Genomic DNA, 21,001 nt, shown 5'->3' with positions numbered 1-21,001 from the left:
GGCAGTGATGTAAAAGTGCAACTGCACTCAGAAATTGTAAGTGCACTTAATAGCAAAAGTTAGAGAGTGCTTGTTCTGGAAGGTGATCCTTTCCTTGAAGTCCAAGTGGCTCGGTGCCGTCACCGGGGGATGACTTTACAACTCTTCTCTTTTCGCTGCTGCTCTGCTTTGTTCCTTCTCCTTTAAAGAAAACATTCGCTCAAACCTTCAACGCTTGAGAAATGCAGAGGAGCGGCACGTAGTAAAACACAAAGGAATTATATTTATTCAGCATTTGCGTTGAAAGTTTTTTGTTTTTATTTTTTTGGTAAACAAAACTAAACTGCATTTTAGTAAGTTATATATCTTTAACAACTTCCTGATGGGGAGATCAGCGCCCCAGGCGGGAAATGAACCCAGGACCCTCTTCAGGCAAAAAATGTGGCGAGCACCCTGGTACTTTTTTGGTTCCAAGCGAGCTTTTGTCGCCTTCATTTGTCTCCTTTATTTGTCTCCTTACTGTGACAAACAGCCGCACACTGAGAACCCAGAAGGCCACACCTCCCATGTCCTCCATTGGTCCTGTGGCAGTTTCACGCGGCATCGCTATGACGCCAACCCAAACACAAGCTACAGGGTTTCCCCTGCCCTGGGGGTCTGCTGCCCCCTGGGGGTATTTTGAAGGAACTGCATGATCTTTTCAATTTATTTTCTTTTACATTTACTTCTTTTCACAAAATATTTGTATTCAATCTCACTAATGATGATGCAGTGTTTGGTTTGTTGTTGAGCAAAGTTCAAGGCAGGTGTGTGCGTGTGTGTGTGTGTGTGTGTGTGTGTTGGGGGCTCAGCCAGAGAGTATCTACCAAAGGGCGTCGCCGTTAAAAGGTTTAAGGAGCCTTAATTTATATTGTTCTGCCACAGCAGGTTGTAGGTTTGAGGAGGGAATGGTCCGTCTTCCCCAGCAGAGGAAACCTTTAACGATATAAACAAACAAAGTTCCAGAGTCCTGGTCCTGGTCCCTACAGCAGCTTCCGCTTCTTGGCCTGGAACTGCTCCGTCTTGTTCTTTATGGACTTCACCAGCAGAGACAGACCGGGGTCCATGCCTTTCTTTGACGAGGCCTCGGCGGCCACGTTTCTTTTCTGCCCCCGCACTTCCTGTTGGCGGCCGGCGGCTTCCTGTTGGCTCTCCCTCCGGCGCTGCTTCTCGTCCAGGATGCTCTGTGTCCCCTTGGTCTTCTTGTAGTTGGGGTCGGAGGGGTCGAGGTTGAAGAGGTGGGAGGTGAAGACCGCCTGGAAGCGAGGGTCCGCCACGTCCACCTGGAGCGGAACACGAGAACACAACGCACGACATGTGGCCGAGTGAGTTCACGTCCCAACTCATGCGACAAATAAGAAAAACTCTGTCGTTGCACCAATGAGCTTGAGAGACCGACGGACGTTGAGCTGATCCTACTCGATAGAAAGAATAAAGAGGGAAACAGCGATATTAAACAGTTTCTATTCTACCGTGATCATTTTTCTTTTTTAAGCTTTTGGGCCATTTCCATCACGATCCGTTACTTTGAAGCTTTTCAGGTTTATTGTTTATGTTTCCATCCTCAAGTTAACTCCAAGGGTTACTGCGTATTAACATGTTGTTCCTTCTCCAACATGTTGGGACACTGCAGTCTCCCTCCAGGAATCAATAAAGTATCTACCCATCCATCCATCCACCCACCCAACCATCTACCCATCTATCCACCTATCCATCCAGCCATCTACCCATTCACCCATCCATCCAACCATCCATCCAGCCACCCAACCATCTACCCATCCATCCAGCCATCTACCCATTCACCCACCCAACCATCCATCCACCCACTCACCCAATCATCTACCCATCCATCCAACCATCCATCCACCCATCAATCTGTAGTCAAAAGAAACATTTCCACTCTAAAAGTGTTGCCGATGTAGCTCTCTCCATACCGGGCTGGTTACCATAGCAACACTCAAATAAATAATTCATAAAAATGACAAAATTACATTTTCCCCTGAATACAGAAGGCAGGGATCAGTGAGTGAGACTTCCTGTGTGGTGACCCCTGACCTGGAAGTAGTCCTCCTCGGGCTCCTCGCTGCGTCGCTGCAGCTTCCTCTTCTTCTTCTTGCTCAGGTTCTGCTGCTCCACGATCTTATCGAAGTTGAAGTGTTTGTGTTTGGCCTCGTCCTCGTCCTCGTCCATCAGCAGAGACATCCCAGCCTGCGCACGCACGCGCACACACACACACGCGCACGCACACACACACACACACACACACACACACACACACTTACATTTCAGACTCTAAAGTTAGGTACAGTGACTTCTTGTGGTAGTGAATGAGTGTGTGTGTGGAATCTCTTCCTCCATTCCAACCTTCTGTCTCTCCATCTCCTCTTCCTCCTCAGCTGTTCTCTCCTCCTCCGCTCCCTTCTTCTTCTTCTTCTTTCCTGCTGTTTTCTTCTTCAGGCCAGCTACATAAAATACACACACACACAGACACACACACACAAACACACACACACACACACACACACAGGAAGTAAAGACACAGCTTACTTCCTGTTTCCTGTGAGCGCCTGGTTCACAGCAGGAAGAACAGGAAGGAGTTATACTTAACCTCGCCCCCAGCCCGCTAAGCCAATCAGAGGACCAGATACAAACGACCTGTGGCCATTAAAGGGACACTCCAGCCCTGAATGCTAACTGTGTTAGCTCAGTGCATGGCTGTGGAAGGGATCAACTAGCCTAGCTCCTGCGAAATGAGGGAAAACCACCTTCTAGAGTCTCAGAAGGTTTGAGTTTTTTAAGAGATATGTCATATGTCTTTATGACGAGTTAAAATAAAAACAGTATTTAGTTTAAATGCAGCCTCAATTAGAACCACTAGAAACGATTTATAAACTGTAACTAACTATTTACTAGTATCCATTAAACATATCACATTTACCAAGCTCTTCAGAGAAGAAAGGATCATTGAAGTCGACGTCTGGAGGAAGATCTTCATCATCACTGAGGTTGGACTCTGCCGCCCCCTGGAGGAAGACAGCGTTACTACAGTGGAGTGTGTGTGTGTGTGTGTGTGTGTGTGTGTGTGTGTGTGTGTGTGTGTGTGTTTGCTTGCTTGACCCACCTGTCCCCTCTGAGCCTTCTTGTCCTTCTTCTTCTGCCTCCTCTTCTCCAGGTAGTCCTCCCAGGGCGTGCGCTGGTCGCAGCCCTCCAGCTTCTGTTTCACCAGCTTCTCGGTCGTCTCCCTCAGCCCTGTTACCGTGGAAACGAGGCGTCAAACCCCAAACCAAACACATTATATTTCTTCAGTATTCTAACTATTTAGTTCTATATTTAAATATTTTACATCCTGTTGGGTGTTTAAATACTGGGGTAATGGTAAAAATATGGAATACATAAAAATATAAATATATTTAACAAACTATCATTTGGGGCCAGATTAATAATCATAGCAGTAATAACATAATAATATATAGTAGAATAAAATAATTATAATGATCATAGCAAACGAATTAAATGCAATGCGTAAGCAAGGGGGAGGGGCCCGTGTGGGCACGGGCGGAGCTACCTGGCACCCAGGTGACCTCCATCTCCATCTCCTTGTTGTTCTGCTGCATCTCTCTGTTCTGGATTCCCATCAGCAGCTCTCTGTAGCGGCTGATCTGGTCCCCACTCTTCTTCTTCCTCTTCTTCTTCTTCTCCTCCACAGGAAGCTGCTCCCTCTGTTCAGCTGGAACAGGAAGTCCATGGTAACCAATCAGAGCGCAGGGATTTTAATCCTCAGATCTTTCAGTGTTCAGCTCCTACCTGCTGCCGCCTCCTCCTCCTCCTCCTCCTCCTCCTCCCCCTCCTCCTCCTCCCCCTCCTCCTCCTCGTCTCCTCTGCCCTCCGTCTCTCCTTCCTCCTCCTCTTCCTCACTGGAGGACGCTAGGTAGGCGTTGAAGTCCATGTCCAGCAGCTCGTCCTTGTTGAACCTCTTGTTCAGCGCCGTGACGCGTTCGTGGTCCGTCTCGTCCCACGTCACCTCCACCTGGTGGTGGAAGAACACATCACATTTGTGATTTAAACCATATCAATGTTATTTACACCATATCCATGTGATCTAAACCAAAGTCATCATTTATCATATTCATAACCATCAGCACATCTGCTTATGAACAACATTCCACCTTAAGGTTCTAGTCTAATTTGGTCAGAGGAAAGTGAAATTCAGCAATCTTTTCAACCATTAAAATGAATTTTGTTCACAATGATCTCATTTGTGCTTTCCAATGAAGGCCCGGTCTGCAGATCCTCAAGAATCCACGTTTAGTTTGACAACTTGTTTTCTGGATAGAAGGACAAAACAAAGTCCTTTTAAAAATGATCCTCCTGTATATCTTTATTTAGGGCCAACAGATTTGGGATAAAAATCGATCATTCTCTACGGCCTGTCCATCAGAAGTTGGATACATATTTTGGGATCAAAATAACAATACATTGTGATCCTACAGTATGTACTTTTAAAATATAATTTAATTAAAGAGTGCATGCGACTGTTTATGTAGCTTTATTTATATGGAACACAGGAAAGGGAAGCCTTCGTGATCAGCTTAGAGAAAGTAAATGTGAATGGACAGAGAGATTTAGGATCAACATGATAATGATTATATTGATGATATTGATCCTAAATCGTTGTCAGACAGACCTTGGAGGTGGACGTGGCCGAGGAGTTGAACAGTTTGGGCGTGTACACCGACAGATCCACGTCTGTCGCCACGTCTTTGGGCTCGTCCTCAAACGCCATGTCGTCTGGAATGAAGCTGCGGCGGTAGATTTAATATTTGTCATTTGATTATTTAATATCCTTCTAAATTGGTTTAAGTACTCTAATGTCTAATAAAGAGTCTGAGCAGTGTCTTTAGAATGCCGCTGCTACTAGGGACGAGGCTCAGAGCAGTTTTTACTACTTTACACGAAGGTGGTCCTCACCGTAGGTCGAGGATGGAGCAGCTGCTCTCGTACTCGAACCCGTCGCACTCCTGGTAGATGTTGGCGGCGGTCTGCGTGGAGTCGCACTCTACCACGGCGTAGTAGTACCTCAGACGTTTGAACTGGTAGTCGCGCAGCTTCTCCCTGTGGATCCTGAAATGGAAGAATGAAAACGCGGCTTTAACGAGCAGTGTGCGCCTGGATCATCTCTATGATACGACTCTGGCGCAGCGCCGTCCCATCCCTACTTTTCCTCCTCTGTGTCGTTGTCGGGATCTTCTGGAAGCTTCATGAGCTCCAGCGGACCACGAGACTGCTCCTGCTCCATCCTCTGCTTCCCAAACTCAGAGGGAAAGATCTGGGGGCGAGAGAGAGATTATATTTGAAATCCAAACTTCGCAGCACGCCGCTGAGCTGTAAAGTGACCTCCAGGTGGCGCTACCTTGACGGAGAGCACCACGCCCCCTTTGGGTTTGAAGGAGTTGAACAGCGCCAGCAGGTCCTTGGCCTTCATCCGGTCCCAATCAATGTTGCACACGGCCAGACGGGAGGACTCCTGGAACCACACAGAACCAGCTCAGACCGGAAAGCACCCCCGGAAGGAAAAGGGCCGGACTCGCAGACCCACCTCATCCCTCCGGGGGGCGTCCTTGCAGAGCTCTCCCCAGTCGTGTTCGAGGTGGTCCTCCTCTCGCCGCAGCAGGGCGTTCACCTCGTCCTCCTCGTCTTCGTCGGAGCTGGTCTCCACGTTGCCCACTCCCCTGGCCAGGTCGGGCCCGCTGTCGTCCGAGTCGTAATCCAAAGCGGACTCCTCCTCCTCCGCACCGCTCCCGCTCTCAGCTTCATCATCGTCTTCTTCATCGCTACCCTCCTCTTCCTCACTGTCATCCTCTTCACCACTGTAGGTTCCAAATTCCAAGCCTCCTCCATCTCCACTCCCTCCCCCATCTTCCTCATCATCGTCATCATCATCTGGAGAAATTTATTGCTTACTTACAAACGCTCGTACTTTTACTTCCTGAAGCAGCGGTTCACTACTCTAGGGTACTTACTGATAACGAGCACCTACTTACTAGTACTTACTACTACTTTCAACTCATATTTACTCGTAGTACATACTAGTACTTGCAGAGTACCGATAGCAATACTTTGTTGGTATTAGGCCGGTGCGATCCTCCTTTTATCATAGCAGAATAAATATATGTTGTGGTTTAATCTACTTCCCCCAGAACCCGACACTCGGGCACAGGTAACCGTTACCGTGACAACAGAGGAACCAGAAGCTTCTTCCACTCACCTTCTTCAACGACCCGAACCCCTCGAATCTGCTGCTCTTCTTTCAATGCATCTTGTTTCTCCACCGCTTTGCCTTTCTTTGATATTTTCCCAGACTTCTCTTCTTTGATTTTATGTTTATTTTTTTTCCCTTCGGCCACTTTCTCCTTCCTATTCCCCCCCTCCTCTTCTTCCTCCGAGTCTGAGAGGTTGTAGAAGCGCTTCAAGTCTTCTTTGGTGGAGTGGTTGACGGGACGGCCACGTTTATCCACGGTGTAGTTCACCTGGAAGCGCTTGTCGTGGAACATGGACTGGAAACGCTTGTCAATCTTGATCTTGCTCTCCTTTGCGGGCATTTCCCAGAAGCGGGGGTCTTTCTGCACGCGGGCGAAGCGCTCGTCGGCGCTCTGGTTCTTTTTGGAAGACATGATGGGGGCTCAACGGGCAAGCGTCACCCGACAACGGCACAGGGAATCAGTTACACCTGTGACAGGAAAGAAGGAATGTGTGTGATGAAGTCTGGCTGTTTAACACGTGCGCGGAACAGAATTGCTTTATCAATATGCAAAACAAATCCCATAAGAGAGAGAGACAGTCACTCCCTGGAGTCTCCTGCCAAAACTGGATTCTTCATGAAAAACGTTCTCTGTTCTTTAGAAAACACATCACTCCCTGTTACGGGACTCTTTTAGTTTACAAAGGGGTCAGTAGGTAGCACGGGTCTTATCGTACTATGACAGTTGCTGGTTCGATCCCAGGCTCCTCCTGATAGCATGCTGTAGTGTCCTTGAGCAAGAAACTTAATCCCTAATTGATCCCGATGGATTAGGCTGCGTACATTGGTGTATGAATAATGCACCGATCACTTTATAGATGTTCTATGACTATTCCCTGCAAACATCCATCATGTTCACTAGGCACAGCCTCATTTATATTTTTATAAAGTCGCTCTCCTCTTGAACAATGTTTTCCAACCCAGCTCTCCAGATTGTGCAGGTTTTAATGCAAATTCCACTCCTGCACACCTCATTCAATGAATAATAATAATAATAATACTAATAATATTAATAAATATATCCCTCACAGACATTTCATCAACATTTCTGACTTTTAGGACTAAAATAAAACGGACACAATTCAGACCTGTTATTCTGGAGTTGTAAATTAACTCCATGTGTGAGGACACACACACAGAATATGTCTTGCACTGTTTTCGACTCCTACAGTTTGTGTGCACTTACGTCACTGCATGTTGCGATAATAGTTTCCGGGGTTTTGTAAAATGCAGAACGAGCTACAGTTTTCCAACTTTCCTTTTTAACGCAACCACGGCTCAAGCTGTCTGTTTAGATATGGTACCTGCGAGTGGCTGGGAGGAATGAGTCCTGAATGACGAAGCTTGGACTTCTAACTATAACTTTGGAGGAGGATGTCACGGAGCAGCCAGTTTTTCCACTGATTTCTGCTCCAAATGTAGATCGATATGAAGCGACCTCGAACGACAAGACGTATGAAACGTCGCTCTTCCAGGGAGACCTCAACCACGTCGGTGCGTACTGCGGTTGTCGTGTTCCAGATACTAACAACACATGCGGCCTTGACCCCTCGACATAATAACAACAACCTTTATTCGCAGAGCACATCTCATGCACAACATGCAACTGGAAGGGTTCACACGATAAAGCCCCACGTTCTCCTCCGCCTGGAGCTCAACCTGCACGGCTCACAATGACGTCATGCAGCTGGGAGGACTGGTGTGCTAACGCTGTTAGCTTAGCATCGACCAGAGTTGTAAACAACAGGTTATTTCCCTCCAGAGAGACATCTGAACGGTTGGAATCTGATAAACAACAGTCAACACTTCATGTAAATGACGAACTTGTATGTAATGACGTGACATGAGTGTTGCTACGTTACGGAGCAGCCGTACCTCCCTGCAGCGGTGCGCGCACGTGTTTTCCCAGCATGCATCACTCCCGGAAGCTGATCCTCGCTGCTACGGAAAGCGACGCGGGACAAAGCAGGTTAGAAGGACGTCAGCGCGGTGCGTTAAACTCGTGTGTTTTGGACGTTGAAGTTTTATTCGTTTGGAAGAAGAAAAGTTGGTTATTTCTCTTTGATGTTAGTAGTAGACACATGTTTCGAATGGCGTAAGTCATTCAGGTCCGAACCCTCGATTCACGAAACCTGTTTTTATCTTATGAAAGCTCTTAAACACATGGAAACTAAATCAAGCATCAGAGTTAGTATTAATCTGATGTATTTTAATTTTATTACCATCTCTTCCTATGTTTGTTATGGCGCTGTGAAACGTTGAAGCCATATTGTTCGCATATTTTGAATTTTCTTAATAAAAATAAACAAATAAAAGGAAAAAAATATAACGTTAATAATCCTAATCCAGTTCCGGGTGCCGTCACGACCCGGATGTTTTTAATCCATGTCGCCTCTAACTTCCGGTGGGGACGCTGAGGCCGGACAAGGTGAAACACAATGAAGCGAGGCTCCACTGTTCTACCGAGGCTGCTCAGCTGCCTCCATCAGCCTCCACCCGCTCCGCTCACGGCCGCCTCCTCGGGGCCCCGCGGGCCCCGCCGGCCGCTGTCCTCCGGGGCGGCCATGAACGTGTTTGACAGGACGATGAAGAGGAGGCAGAAGAACTGGGCCTCCTCGCTCCAGGACAGCAGCAAATATGACTACCTGAGAGATGAGGTAGAATAACAATAACAATAATAACAACAATAACAATAATAGATGTATTTGTATAGCACCTTTAAAAACCAAACCCGTGGACCCGTCCTTTGGATTTTGAAAAACCCAAACGGACAAAATGAAACTAGACTCTAGATGAGTTCAGAGGTTTTTATCGTCATAAGATGGAAGCAGATACTCTTGGATATGAAGTACTTGTACATAGAGCCAGACACAATGTTGTGAAAACAAAAAAAGACAAAAGAGAGAGAACAAGAAGCGTGCAAAAAATATAGAAATGTACATAACCGAGAAGAGTGCAGGACGTCCAGCGTGAGGACGTTGGGGCAGAATGCTCAAGATCTTGTTCCACGAGCGATTCACCGAAGAAGCTTCACAGCGACTAAACCCTGTGGTTGCGTTTGTCCTTCAGGTCGGCGGCCGCGTGGCTGACAGAGTCTACGACATCGCCAGGTCAGTGACGTCAGAACACGGCTCCTGGCTGAGCTGCACTGACCTCCTGCAAGAGTTTAGAGCGTAACACAGCTTCCGCGGGACCCTGACACCCCCCCCCCCAGGACAGAACCACCAGTGACACAGACTTTGGGCGATCTGCTTCGACGCTTTCAACCCGTTGAATGTGGGGACAGTAAAGTTAGTCCAGGACTGGTTTGATATCTGCACAAAAAAAAAAAACATACTCTTGGTGTTTCTCATTGGAAAGATGTTCTGATATTTATGCTTTGGACTTATCGTGCAGTTGAAATCAGCTCCATCAGAAACCAGATTCTCCGTCCCCACAGAACGTTCCCTCTCGCTCTGGACGTCGGTTGTGGTAGAAGTCACATCGCGCAGCACCTGAGCAAGGCACAGATCAATACCTCATCCTATAACATCTCATCACATTATGGCCACACTGGGTATTCATGCGGCGCTGCTCTGTGTTCTGCTGCAGGACGTGGTGCAGAGCTTCTTCCTCACAGACGTGTCGGACGGAGCCTCGGTGAGCGAACGCCGTTGACGGATCCTCCAAACACCTGAAAGGTCTTCCTTCCGCGGTGTTGTCGCTCCGCCTGTTCTCTCTGGTTTGAAGCGTTTCTATACTTCCCTCTCCAGAAGAAGAGCAGAAGCTGCGAGATGCCGACCCGCTTCGTCCTCGCAGACGAGGAGTTTCTTCCCTTCAGGGAAAACACCTTCGACATCGTCGTCAGTAGCATGAGGTGAGAGTGTGGCTCTGCTGTGAGGTGCTCAAAATGGGGTGCTGGGACCTCCTGGGGGCCCTGATTGGGACATGTTCAATGCTCCAAAATGATTTTTTATCAAGATAAAGAATGTGGATGAAGCAAATGAAAGGGTTAACTCACTATGTCACTATCTTCCCATATACATCATATTTGGATTATGTGATTGGGGGGAACTTCCTTCTGAAGTGCCCTCAAGCAAAATGCTAGCTGTCTCGTTGGCGAGGGAACAGAGGATCAGCGGATTCCTCATCAGTTTCACCAAAAGGTTCCAGGATTTGAGCTTCACATGGAAAGGTGCTGCTCACAGTTTGACCTTGTGGTGTCTTGCTCCCTCAGTCTGCACTGGATCAACGACCTGCCTGGAGCCCTCAGACAGGTAGACACCCGGTCCTGCACCTTCATGAGAGGGGGAATGCGGTGGAGGCAGCAGGGGGCGCAGGACGCTCACAGCTGGCACAATCCCAGTTGCAGTATTGTCAGAAACCACTGGGGGCAGTAGAGAGAAAGTACCGCGTGACACAGGGAGTAGTAAAAGAAGAGGAGCAGCCGACAGGGCGTGCGAGCCGGTTCACGCCGAGGAGGGAGTGCTGATCATGGCGGTTGAACCAACAGAAGCGGCGAAAAGGAGCTGGTCCCACATCCGGCTCAGCTTCTTATGAGGACTATTTACTGAGCTATGGAACGGAGACAACGTGTAATCACTCTCCTTGTTGCAGGGTTCTCTAAAAAGAGGCTGCACATAAAAAAACATACCAGTAAAAACAAAACCTTTTATTTGCAAACTGAACTTTACAACCACCTGTTCATTCACAAAATCACCAAACCTGAGTGAGAAGCTGTTTGCTCTTCAGTCTCTGCGTCAAAAGGTCTCGGTGGACTTTGAACTTCACCTGTGACCGGTGCCGCAGCAGCCTGGCAACCTGAGCGACCTGCCGGCTCATGCTCCATTTGCCCCGGTCGGGTTCCGTCGCTGTGATTGGTTGTAGGTTTATCCAGAGGCACTTTGATCTGGCGACGTCGCGCAGGTCTCCACGCACCGTGGCGCCTGGTGACGTCGTTTGCCCTGGTGCTTGCGGCCGGTATAAACCAGTCAGTCAATCCGGTCTGCCAGCGCTGCTGCTTCCTCCGTTTGTAGTCAACACAGACCTTTCCAGCACCGCGGTCCAGGTCCAGAATCTGACGGTGTCCCGCCCCCATCCCAGGTCCGGGCGGTGCTGAAGGCGGACGGGGTCTTCATCGGAGCCATGGTGGGAGGGGAGACGCTGTACGAGCTGCGCTGCTCGCTGCAGCTGGCGGAGACGGAGCGCGAGGGCGGCTTCTCGCCGCGCGTGTCACCCTACACGGCCGTCACCGACCTGGGCAACCTGCTGGGCCAGGCCGGCTTCAGCATGCTGACCGTGGTGAGCGCCGGGGCCGCGACCTCCTCGCACCGCCCCACGGGGAGGCTGCAGCTTCCTGCCGATGTGTTGCTCAGGTGTTTTCTTTTAGTTGCCTGTTACGGTAAGATACAGGGGTCCCCAACTGGCGGCCCGGGGACACACCCGGCCCACCGGACAATAGATTGCGGCCCATTGCTTGTTTATAACATATTGTTAAATCCGTTTCCAAAATGACGTTCAAAAGCACAGCGCTTAAGTCATCCACACTTTTACTTGATGTTTTTCGGGTGTAAAACAAGATGTGTATGTGCATCATGAGGAAGTGACATTAGTAGCTGATGTGTTTGAAAGTCTCTCCTCCCTCCCCGCAGGACACCGATGAGATCCAGGTTTTCTACCCGGGGATGTTTGAGGTCATGGCCGACCTCCAGGGTACCTGGCTCACCCCGTCGTTCCTCCAAACACGGAAACACACTTTTCAATGTGTCACTCGGCGGGGGATTGTGTGTAACCTTCCTCTCGTCTTCTGTGCAGGAATGGGGGAGAGTAACTGTGCGTGGAACAGACGCTCGCTGCTGCACAGAGACACCATGTTGGCGGCGGCGGCCGTTTACAAAGGTTCGTCTCAGATTTAGCTTCAGTAAAAACCATCACTACGTATGGATTCTGAGGCCTGTGATCTGTGGATCTGGGGTCAGGGACCTCATTTGGAACCCGGGCCACCCGTTGCCCTGCCCTAATCTATTTCAGTAAAAACCTCTGATTCAGGCGTTTCCTTCCGCAGAGCTTCCATCTGTCGCCACCAAACTCAGTCTGATGTTTTTGGGATGGAGAAGTGATGTTTAGCCTCCGAGGAACTGCCACATGTTCACTTCCTCTTTTTAAAAAAACGCGGAATGGCCCCCGAGGGCCGTCCACGCACGCTTTACACCTTTAATGAGGGTGTTGTAACTAATGGCTGTGCCACGTCACCGGTTCAGTTTGATGTAAAGACTCCGATCAACTGCTTTCAGAGATGTACGGGCACGAGGACGGCTCCGTTCCCGCCACCTTCCAGATCCTCTACATGATCGGATGGAAGCCGCACGAGTCGCAGGTGAACAGGAAGTGATGTCATCACTGTTGGTATTTATGTATATACTAAAATAAAAACTCAAAGCCACTTGTCAAAGTAAAGAAAACACTAATCTCAATATTTTATACTCAGTAGTCGAGTGTGTATTTTTTGACTGTTTTTCATATTACGATTGACAATAAAATAAAAGAATAAATACTGACAGGGGTCGTCGTCCGTCGTCTCCTCACTCAACTCTGTTTGTTTTCAGGCCAAACCGGCGAAGCGCGGCTCGGCCACCGCGTCGTTCGGGGATCTTTCCAAACTGGGACGGGAAACTCCGGACAAACCTTAGTCGAGGAAAACTTTCAAATGTGAATAAAGTGTTTTAAATTAGAAAAAAAAAGGTTTTTGGTTTTGGGCAATGCCACACGGTGAAACGCTGCAATAAATGTGCATTTTTGGAAACAAATGTGTTTGCTGAGGCTGAATGTTATTTGATGGCTCATTTGTATGATTTGTTATTTGAATAGGAAAATAATTAGTTTATTTCAGGATAAAATGAAAAATATCATTACATTTCATTATACAAAGATAAATAAGTTCAGCTTTGTTTTAAAGTCCTAATTTGTCTGTTCAATTAAATCAACATTTTGTTGAAGGTGGTCCATTTGTCTATAGGCTCCAAACTATTTAATATATACTTCACTCGCTTCACAACATCCAAAAATGTTCAACACGTGACAAAATAAAATGATCATTGTTTTTAAAGCTGAAACCTGGGGCGTTGAATGGAAACAGGAAGTGGATGAACCAAGTTCCTCACAGATGCGGGACACTGCCCCTCCTCAGCGTCTTCTGCTTCCAGTCCCAGCTGAGATGTTCCCCTGGACGCTGCTCTGAGATGTTCCTCTGGACGCTGCCCTGGATGCTGCCCTGGATCTCTGGAAGCTTCTGTCAACATCAACACGGTGGGAATCCATCCACCTCGGACCCCCCCTCGGAATTTCATACGTTTTTGTATATCAAGTTATTTCTCCTTCCATGAAACGTTTAATGGATGTTATTATTATTACCGTTTGTTGTCTCAGTTTGGACGAGAGAACCGAGTAGTAGTAGTTTGTCTCGGTACCTTTAGGAAAGACCGTGACTATATTTAAAGGCTGTTGTTTCCTCTTGGGCCTATTCGATAAAATCTGTTATTAAGAATAAAACAATTCTTTGCGGCTGAGGTTTCCCAAAGAGCTGTTGACAATACAGCCTCGTGCTGAAGGGGATTTCAAGTGATGGATATCATTTTGGATTGATATTTGTGATTCCGTTCAGCGGTTGCTGCTGCAGGTGGATATTCATGAAGAAAGCTCATGTTGAACATTCAGATCTGCTGCTTTTACTCAAACTTCAGTTTTACTGATTGGAACGGGCAGAAGGAAGAGAATCGTTCACTATCCAACTGTCAGCAATCTACTGTTAAGGAATGAAATCCTATTATTTAACTCAATATGATAGTGTGACTTATCAGCGAAATAAAAGATGAGATCTTCAGGAGGAAGATGGTTCATCTTTTATTTCATTTCAGTGTGACGTCTTCCATCACTTTCCAAATGTAACTTAACACATGAGAACATTTGACGTCCAATCATATTTCGCTAAATGTTCTGTTATCGATCTGACATTAAGGAGGTTTTTGTCTCAGAGATTCGGGTGGTGGAGGGTGAGACCGCCGTGCTGCCCTGCCCCCAGGCCTCCAACCCCGGAGAGAGGTTCCAATGGAGCCGCTTCATCAACGGCAAGAAGGTCACTCTCCTGACGGTGAGGGGCGGCGAGGTCCAGCGGGACGACCCCCGCTTCGGGGCCCTGGACGCCGGGGCCTGGATGACCGTCGCTCGGGTCAGCGGTTTCGACACCACCATGTACAATTGCAACGACAGGGGGGTTTATTTGCGGGTGGTGCCGGAGCCACCGGGATCCGGGGCCCCTCCACCGCCCGAGCCGGGGGCCCTGGACCACTGGAAGCTGGCTGCCGGTCTCCTCGTGGGGGCGGTGATGGTGCTGATGGGGGTGCTACTCCACCGCTGCTTCTCCAAGAGGAACTCGGTGGAGGAACCCAGGAACCAGACTGAGGCTCTATACGCTGAGATCCCAGACGGCCCCGAAGGGCGGCAGGACTCCCCCGGACCCCCTGAGCACCAGCCGCTCTACTCCACGGTCAACAAGACGGCAGCGGGAGCAGCGGGGGCAGCGGGAGCAGCGGGGCATGAAGAGCTTTACTCCCAGCTCGAGCAGTAGAGTTCAGCCAGAGTTTGATGCGAGGCTGCAGATTCAAAAGCTCATGTTGATGAATCTTTGCTCAATTAAATCATGAAAACCAGTTGGATCCAGTTCTGCGGCTCCGTTCTGTTGGTTCCTGCAAAACCACATGAATGTTTTTTTTTTTTTTTTTTTTTTGAAACTGTGGCCACCTTGACTGTTACTAATAGTTTTTTGGTGATAAAACCTTTCCCAAGACTTCATATAATTTACGCGTTTATTTGGGATGTACAGTATGTGTGAAGAATATTGGGTGATAAATATAAAAGTACTTGTAATTCTACTTCAGGGCAAATGTTCAATGCATTTTCATTTGATTTCAGCTTCACTGTGTTTCAGCGACCACCCCCGACCCCAGGAGGAAAACGATGCACGTTCCCTTTAATGACAACGTCAGTACTTCAGACCACGTCTCCATGTAGGAAGCTGTACAGTCAAACAGAGCTTCTGGGAGGAACAGGCTGCAGGTTGAGTCAAGCTCCCGCTCTCGACGTGGCTGTCGTTCAGTCATCTGAGCGTTTGCCATCGTCTCAGTTCAACGACGTTGTTTTGTTTTCGTCTTTTTGAATACTTTGCTTCTATGAATAATACTCTGCTCTACCTGTGCTAAGAACAGCACGTACAATCAAACCAGCAGCTGTTCTAGTCCACGTACTATAATCCAGGTGTTATAGCGCCGGAGTTGGAGTCTAGGGTTTACCATCCAGATGTTATATCTCTTATAGCCCAGGTGTTGTAGTCCCCGTGTTGTAGTCCTGGCATTATAACCCCGAATTACAGTCCAGGTGTTGTAGTCCTGGTATTATAGTTCTGGTGTTATAGCCCCCGGCATTGTAACGTCTGCATCTGGAGCTGCGGTGTCATGGCTAAATGAACAGCGCTGGCCGGTGTTTCCGTCCCAGAGATGAAGCGCCACGTGAAGTATTAGGCTGAGTCACGGCAACGTTCAAAAGGGGGTTTCTGCAAGTCAACTGGCAACCTGGCAACCGTGACACGGGTCACAAGGTTTTTACACCGTCGTAACAACGTTTCCTGTTTTTTTTATCAATGTTTCAAAGTTCCAGTGGGAGTGCAACCCACAACCTTGGCACAGAGCGCGGTGTGTTGCTGCTGATCCTCTGGAAATGAGTTTCTTAGCGTTTCACAACTTCCTTCACAGCATTTCCTGAAGCTGCTCATCGTCCTGTCACTGGAAAAACATTCACGTTGTTTCTAAACATTCTTCTTGGAAACGTAGTGTTGAAGAGAACCTGATACTGTATCTTATTCAAAGAAGACCTCAAGTGGAGGGCACTGCCCTGCGACCCCCGCTGACCTTTGACCTACTGAGGTCAACCTGCTGAAGGCACCGACCGTTCAGTTTTGGGTTTTTTTGGTTCGTTTCTGAGATCCCCGGGGGGGCGTCTGGCCCGGGGGGGGGGGGTCACCCGGTGCCGTGGCTGCTGGAGTCGAACACGCCCTTCCGGAAGAATGGGGAGAAGTCGCAGAGCAGCCGCTTGGAGAGCTGCAGCCCAGCGTGCGTCCTGAGAGGCGACAGGGAGGAGGAGAGCATCACCCTGAAGAAGTTCCTCAGGTAGAGCTGTGGACACAGGAAGACGCCGCGTGAGAGACGCGGCTCCAGCCGAAGCCAAGAGGCGTCATTTATAAGAACAACGACCGTTTCCCTAACAATGAAAACGCAACATAAAAGAAGATAAATAAATACTTCAAGACTTCCTACAAGTGCGTTACGGCAAAATCCCAAATAAAGTTGTTTTCGCAACTTATCAGCCGACGCCAGCGCGTCCTACCTCCAAGTGGCTGCGTCGCTCGGCAACCATCCTCTCGTCCCGGTTCCCAAACAGCTTCTTCGGAGGGAACTCCAGAGCCGCCAGCTGCAACACAAAGCATCCGACCGTCAAAACCCAAACACCGAGCTCATGAAGCCGCCGCCCTCGGGGGGTGTGGCCCCCCAGGGGGGTGTGGCCCCCCAGGGCGGCGGCGCGGGACTCTTCAGCCATTGGTGGAACTGCATAGAAACCTCTCGCCAGTGTTGCCAATTCCCGCCATGCGACCGCAAAGCAAACAGAAGAAGGTTTGCAGGTTGCAACGAGCAGGAAAGACCGTGGAAGCCCAATGGTTTCTCCCCTGGTTTTGCCAACGCCCCCTAGTGGCCGAACCGCTGTCCTCCTTTCACTGGAAGCCGAGGGCCCGTCTCTTCAGTGACCGCCCGCACACCACCCACACACCACCTTTCAAAAGGGCCGAAAGAAGAGCGTCACCTCCGGGTACTTCAGTTTGAGGCTCCTGTGCATCTCCCGGAAGCGGCTGTAGCGTCGGAACACCGTCCAGGTTTCATCCATCACTGTGATCTGGAGGACAGGGGTGGGGGCAGAGGTGGAGACAGAAGGTCAGGAGGATGGACAGGAAGCTGGAGATGGAGGTGCACGGACCACCCACTCACCTTGACCTCGAACTCAAAGTGCTCGTCCTTCCCCTGGCCCCGTAGCACGTAGCGAGTGATGCTAACCCTGACGGGCTCCTGGGTGGAGGAGGAGAGGCTGAGCAGGGAGGAGGAGGCCAGAGGCTGCCCGTCAGCAAGGGGAGAGGGAGAGAGGGAGGGATGGAGACGTAGGGGAGAAGGGTGGAGGTAGAGAGAAGGATGGAGAGGGAAAAGGGTGGTGGTATAAAGGGATGAGAGGGGGAGAAGGGTGGAGGTAGAGAGGAGGATAAGGGTGGTGGTACAGAAGTATGGAGAGGGAGAGGTGGGTGGAGGTATAGAGAGAAGGATGGAGAAGGGGAGAGGAGGGTGGAGGTATAGAGGGATGGAGAAGATAAGGGGGAGAAGGGTGTGGGTAGAGGGATGAGAGGGGGAGAAGGGTGGAGGTAGAGAGAAGGATGGAGAGGGAGAAGGGTGGCGGTAGAGAGAGAAGGATGGAGAGGGGGAGAGGAGGGTGGAGGTAGAGAGGGGTGGAGAAGATAAGGGGGAGAAGGGTGTGGGTAGAGAGGGATGAGAAGGGTGGGGATGGAGAGGGAGAAGGGTGGAGGTAGAAAGGGTGAGAAGGGTGGAGGTAGAGAGAGAAGGATGGAGAAGGGTGGAGGTAGAGAGGGATGAGGGGTGGAGGTATAGAGAGATAGATGGAGAGGGGCAGAGGAGGGTGGCGGTAGAGAGAGAGGGGGATGGAGAGATGGGTGGAGGAGAGGTGTTTCTTAGAGGCAACAATCCCCAGGATCAGATGACTGAGGAGGCCTGGAGGTGGAGCAGGGTTCACACCGTGTGCAAACTTTATTTATTCCCTTGTTGACAAACATTGATATTATTTCCAGGTGTTCTCATCACACCACAGATGAACATAATCAAACATTTCAGTTTCAGCTCCACCTGAATCATCGTTTCTTTTCAATCTGTGTGCCTGGTGAAAACACGGAGATCAGCAGAGAAACCTCAATAAAGTACAATTACTTCACGTGGGGAATGAGACAACGCTGTTCCCTCCAAAAACAAAACACGAATCACAACAAAAATTCACACAAAAAAACAAAAAACAAAGAAAAGAACCGTCTGTTTGGACCCAAACACCGGTTTGGGCGTTTGGCCGTCTCCACGTCCTGGTTTTGCTTTGTGATCAACAGAAGGAGCTTCCAACTCCACTGATGAGAGTCGACAAAGTTCCCAAAAAATGACTCCAGACGTCAGCATCAGTCATTAAAAGGGAAAAGAGTAAAAGTGACGAGCACTGACTTTGCTTTGTTTCTAAATGACGACTCGCAGGCTTTGACACGACGCCGCAAAACCTTTCCCTGCACGACCACAGAATAAAGATAAGAAAGACGACACCGGAGAAAAGGCACGCCTTTGGCATCCATGAAAAATGTGACTACGGTGTCGCCAAGGATGTGTTGCCAAGGATGTGTTGCCAAGGAAGTGTTGCCAAGGAAGGGACGCAGAGGAAGGAGGAGGAGTAACACGCAGTGAGGCGGCGGAGGACTGGGCAGGTCTCAGGGACAGAGGTGGTGCATCAGGACCAGAGCCTCTGAGGTGCAGCCAAACATCAGCCTCCAGGACTCGCTGCTCCGTTGGGAACGAGACCCCGAAGGAAGCTGGACTGAAGCTCGCCTGGGCTCCGTGCTCTTTCCAGCCCGGCGGCCAGGTGCTGTGAAGACCACCTCCACCACCAAGCAGCTCCGCCTCTGTTTGACCAGCACGCATCGCACATCTGAGCGCCGGCGTAGCTCCACCCCCTGAAAGTGGGGTTGAACGGGAACCAGGCCGGAGCCCCGCGGCAGAGGGTGGAACACGCCGTCCTCCTTCAGGAGACCCAGGTGAGTGTCCGTCAGGAGGAACTGGAATATGCTGTCTTGATGGACTCCGGGGGATTTCTCCACCATGACGCTCGTATAGAGGAGAGGCAAAATGTTAGCTAGCGAGGGTCTTCCGGGGCCCTCCATGTTGCCGTGCACAACGTACAGCAAGTCTGCGAGGACCCTCTTGAATCGCGAGGTGAGCCGGAGACCGTGACCCAAGTTGAGGTCTGGAACGTGGGCCGTCCAGTCCAGAGACAGAGCTGTGAGATCCTCGTGCAGCAGCGGATGCTCCAGAGAACGTACAAAGTCCTGTTCCGGAAGGAGGGCCTTCAGAAGGGCTTTGCAGAGCTCCTGGGTCAGCGCTTTGCTGTAGGTGAAGACGGCCAAGATGGAGCTTTCGCTGCAGCCGAGGAGTCTGACATGTTGCCCGGCCAAGTTCACCTGGATCTCCCTGATCTCAGAGAGGCAGAAATGATGGGATACCGCCAGGTTTTGCTTGCCGCCGTCTAAATCCACAGCCGTGGAGATCACAAACAACTCCCTTTCAAACAGAAGCAGGCATCCGGGTTGCGGGCTGGGATGCTTACAGTTGGCGGACTTGAGCCAGTAGCAGCTCAGTAGCTTGTTCCCTTGTGTCTCAGGGACCAGCGTCTCCATGACGCCCCGGATCTCCTCGGACGAGCGGGAGTGCAGCTGAGAGAGGGTGGCCGGAAGCTGCACCAGCCTCTGACAGAACGTCTCAGGCTTCATGTGTCTAGAAGACGACACGGAGCCCTCGGGCCATCCCGAGGCACCGTACAGCGCCGACGCGATCCCATTCTCAGGGGCCGGGGGCCCCTCCTGAGACGGAGCAACTAAGCTTTCTGGGTTTTCACCGACGGAGGTGTACTTCGGGGGTCTGAGACGCATTTGTTGAAATAGAGGAAGCTGTTGGGACAGCACGGTGACGTACTGCGACACGGTGATCTTCAGGTCGGCTAAGGTGGCTTTCTGGAGGATGTCCCGTGTGTCCTGCAGCCGTCGGCCAGCTCCTTCGTACACCTCACTCAGTTTTCCAGTAAAATACCTGAGTACGATTCCCTGTCTGCCCTGCGCTGTGGCCGACGCCGCATCACTATCTGGACAGACTGGCCGGAGACTTTTTAGAGACTCATTGGGACCTGCGTGGCCACTGACGGACAGCTGGGACGTCAAGGTTTGGCTGCTGGAAACGTCCTCCTGGTGCAACGTCCCAGGGCCACATGTTTGGCCCCTGGCTTCCTGGTCGGGCTGTTTTTCAGCTTTGTTATTTCGATTGAGATCCGCTTGACTTCCGCCACGGACGTTGTCATTGACGTCGGTGCCAGTGAGAGGTCCGACTTCACCGCTGTCAAACTCCTCCGGTGAACTCTTTCCTGGGTGAGTCTTCACATCTTCTCTCCACCCTTGAGTTGCACCTCCACCTGTGCTCAGCTTCTCTTCATGCGGGAAGACATCAGCAAATTCTTTCGTTTTTGCTCGTCCAAACATCCGAAAGAGGCTCCGCCCCCCTGCTTCCTCTGATTGGTACAGGACACTGGGCCACCACCCAGAGGCTTTCTGCGAGCACAAGGATGGGGGTGGGTGAATGATAGTCCAATGCTCCACCCCAGCATTAATTAGGATCCTCCATCACCAGGTGTAGAAATCACTGAAATTACTGAGTGCAAATGGTGCAAAAGGATTTACGTGCAAATTAGGGGAAAAAAGGTCGAGAGACATCGAGGAGTTCATTTTCAAATGAGCGACAAAGGTTGGAC

General features: G+C 49.9%; 4 protein-coding genes across 6 annotated transcripts in view; 2 read left to right on the top strand and 2 right to left on the bottom strand.

The window, feature by feature from the left end:
• Positions 1 to 288: 288 nt before the first annotated feature.
• Positions 289 to 6,733, bottom strand: esf1 (ESF1, nucleolar pre-rRNA processing protein, homolog). The gene is made up of 13 exons (XM_079998413.1): positions 6,284 to 6,733; positions 5,615 to 5,958; positions 5,429 to 5,542; positions 5,235 to 5,344; positions 4,987 to 5,139; positions 4,703 to 4,817; positions 3,823 to 4,045; positions 3,584 to 3,745; positions 3,140 to 3,267; positions 2,957 to 3,041; positions 2,383 to 2,480; positions 2,074 to 2,226; positions 289 to 1,301 (listed from the first exon to the last, which is right to left on the bottom strand). Exons 1-13 carry the CDS (start codon positions 6,687 to 6,689, stop codon positions 1,002 to 1,004), a joined length of 2,391 nt encoding a protein of 796 aa, XP_079854539.1. The 5' UTR covers positions 6,690 to 6,733; the 3' UTR covers positions 289 to 1,001.
• Positions 6,734 to 8,716: 1,983 nt separating this feature from the next.
• Positions 8,717 to 13,174, top strand: ndufaf5 (NADH:ubiquinone oxidoreductase complex assembly factor 5). The gene is made up of 11 exons (XM_079999952.1): positions 8,717 to 8,973; positions 9,386 to 9,426; positions 9,756 to 9,819; positions 9,908 to 9,955; positions 10,069 to 10,172; positions 10,533 to 10,572; positions 11,399 to 11,596; positions 11,947 to 12,007; positions 12,110 to 12,193; positions 12,589 to 12,671; positions 12,901 to 13,174. Exons 1-11 carry the CDS (start codon positions 8,755 to 8,757, stop codon positions 12,982 to 12,984), a joined length of 1,026 nt encoding a protein of 341 aa, XP_079856078.1. The 5' UTR covers positions 8,717 to 8,754; the 3' UTR covers positions 12,985 to 13,174.
• Positions 13,175 to 13,176: 2 nt separating this feature from the next.
• Positions 13,177 to 14,989, top strand: LOC307229853 (uncharacterized protein). Its single transcript, XM_079999954.1, has 2 exons — positions 13,177 to 13,600; positions 14,326 to 14,989. The coding sequence occupies exons 1-2, from the start codon at positions 13,438 to 13,440 to the stop codon at positions 14,916 to 14,918; spliced, it is 756 nt and encodes a 251-aa protein (XP_079856080.1). The 5' UTR covers positions 13,177 to 13,437; the 3' UTR covers positions 14,919 to 14,989.
• Positions 14,990 to 16,323: 1,334 nt separating this feature from the next.
• kif16ba (kinesin family member 16Ba) overlaps positions 16,324 to 21,001 on the bottom strand; it is a 42,237-nt gene continuing 37,559 nt past the window's right edge. For all 3 annotated transcript variants that reach the window (XM_079999949.1, XM_079999951.1, XM_079999950.1), the window contains 4 exons: positions 17,383 to 17,505; positions 17,201 to 17,290; positions 16,730 to 16,813; positions 16,324 to 16,518 (listed from right to left, as the gene is read on the bottom strand). In XM_079999949.1, coding sequence (XP_079856075.1) covers positions 16,363 to 16,518; positions 16,730 to 16,813; positions 17,201 to 17,290; positions 17,383 to 17,505 — 453 coding nt within the window. In that variant the 3' untranslated portion in view covers positions 16,324 to 16,362. The remainder of the gene's footprint in view (positions 16,519 to 16,729; positions 16,814 to 17,200; positions 17,291 to 17,382; positions 17,506 to 21,001) is intronic.

Source organism: Zeus faber (genome assembly GCF_960531495.2).
Source record: "Zeus faber genome assembly, chromosome: 4".
Classification (NCBI taxonomy): Eukaryota; Metazoa; Chordata; class Actinopteri; order Zeiformes; family Zeidae; genus Zeus; species Zeus faber.
The sequence above is the reverse complement of the archived record's forward strand: the minus strand, read 5'-3'. Positions and strand labels throughout refer to the sequence as shown.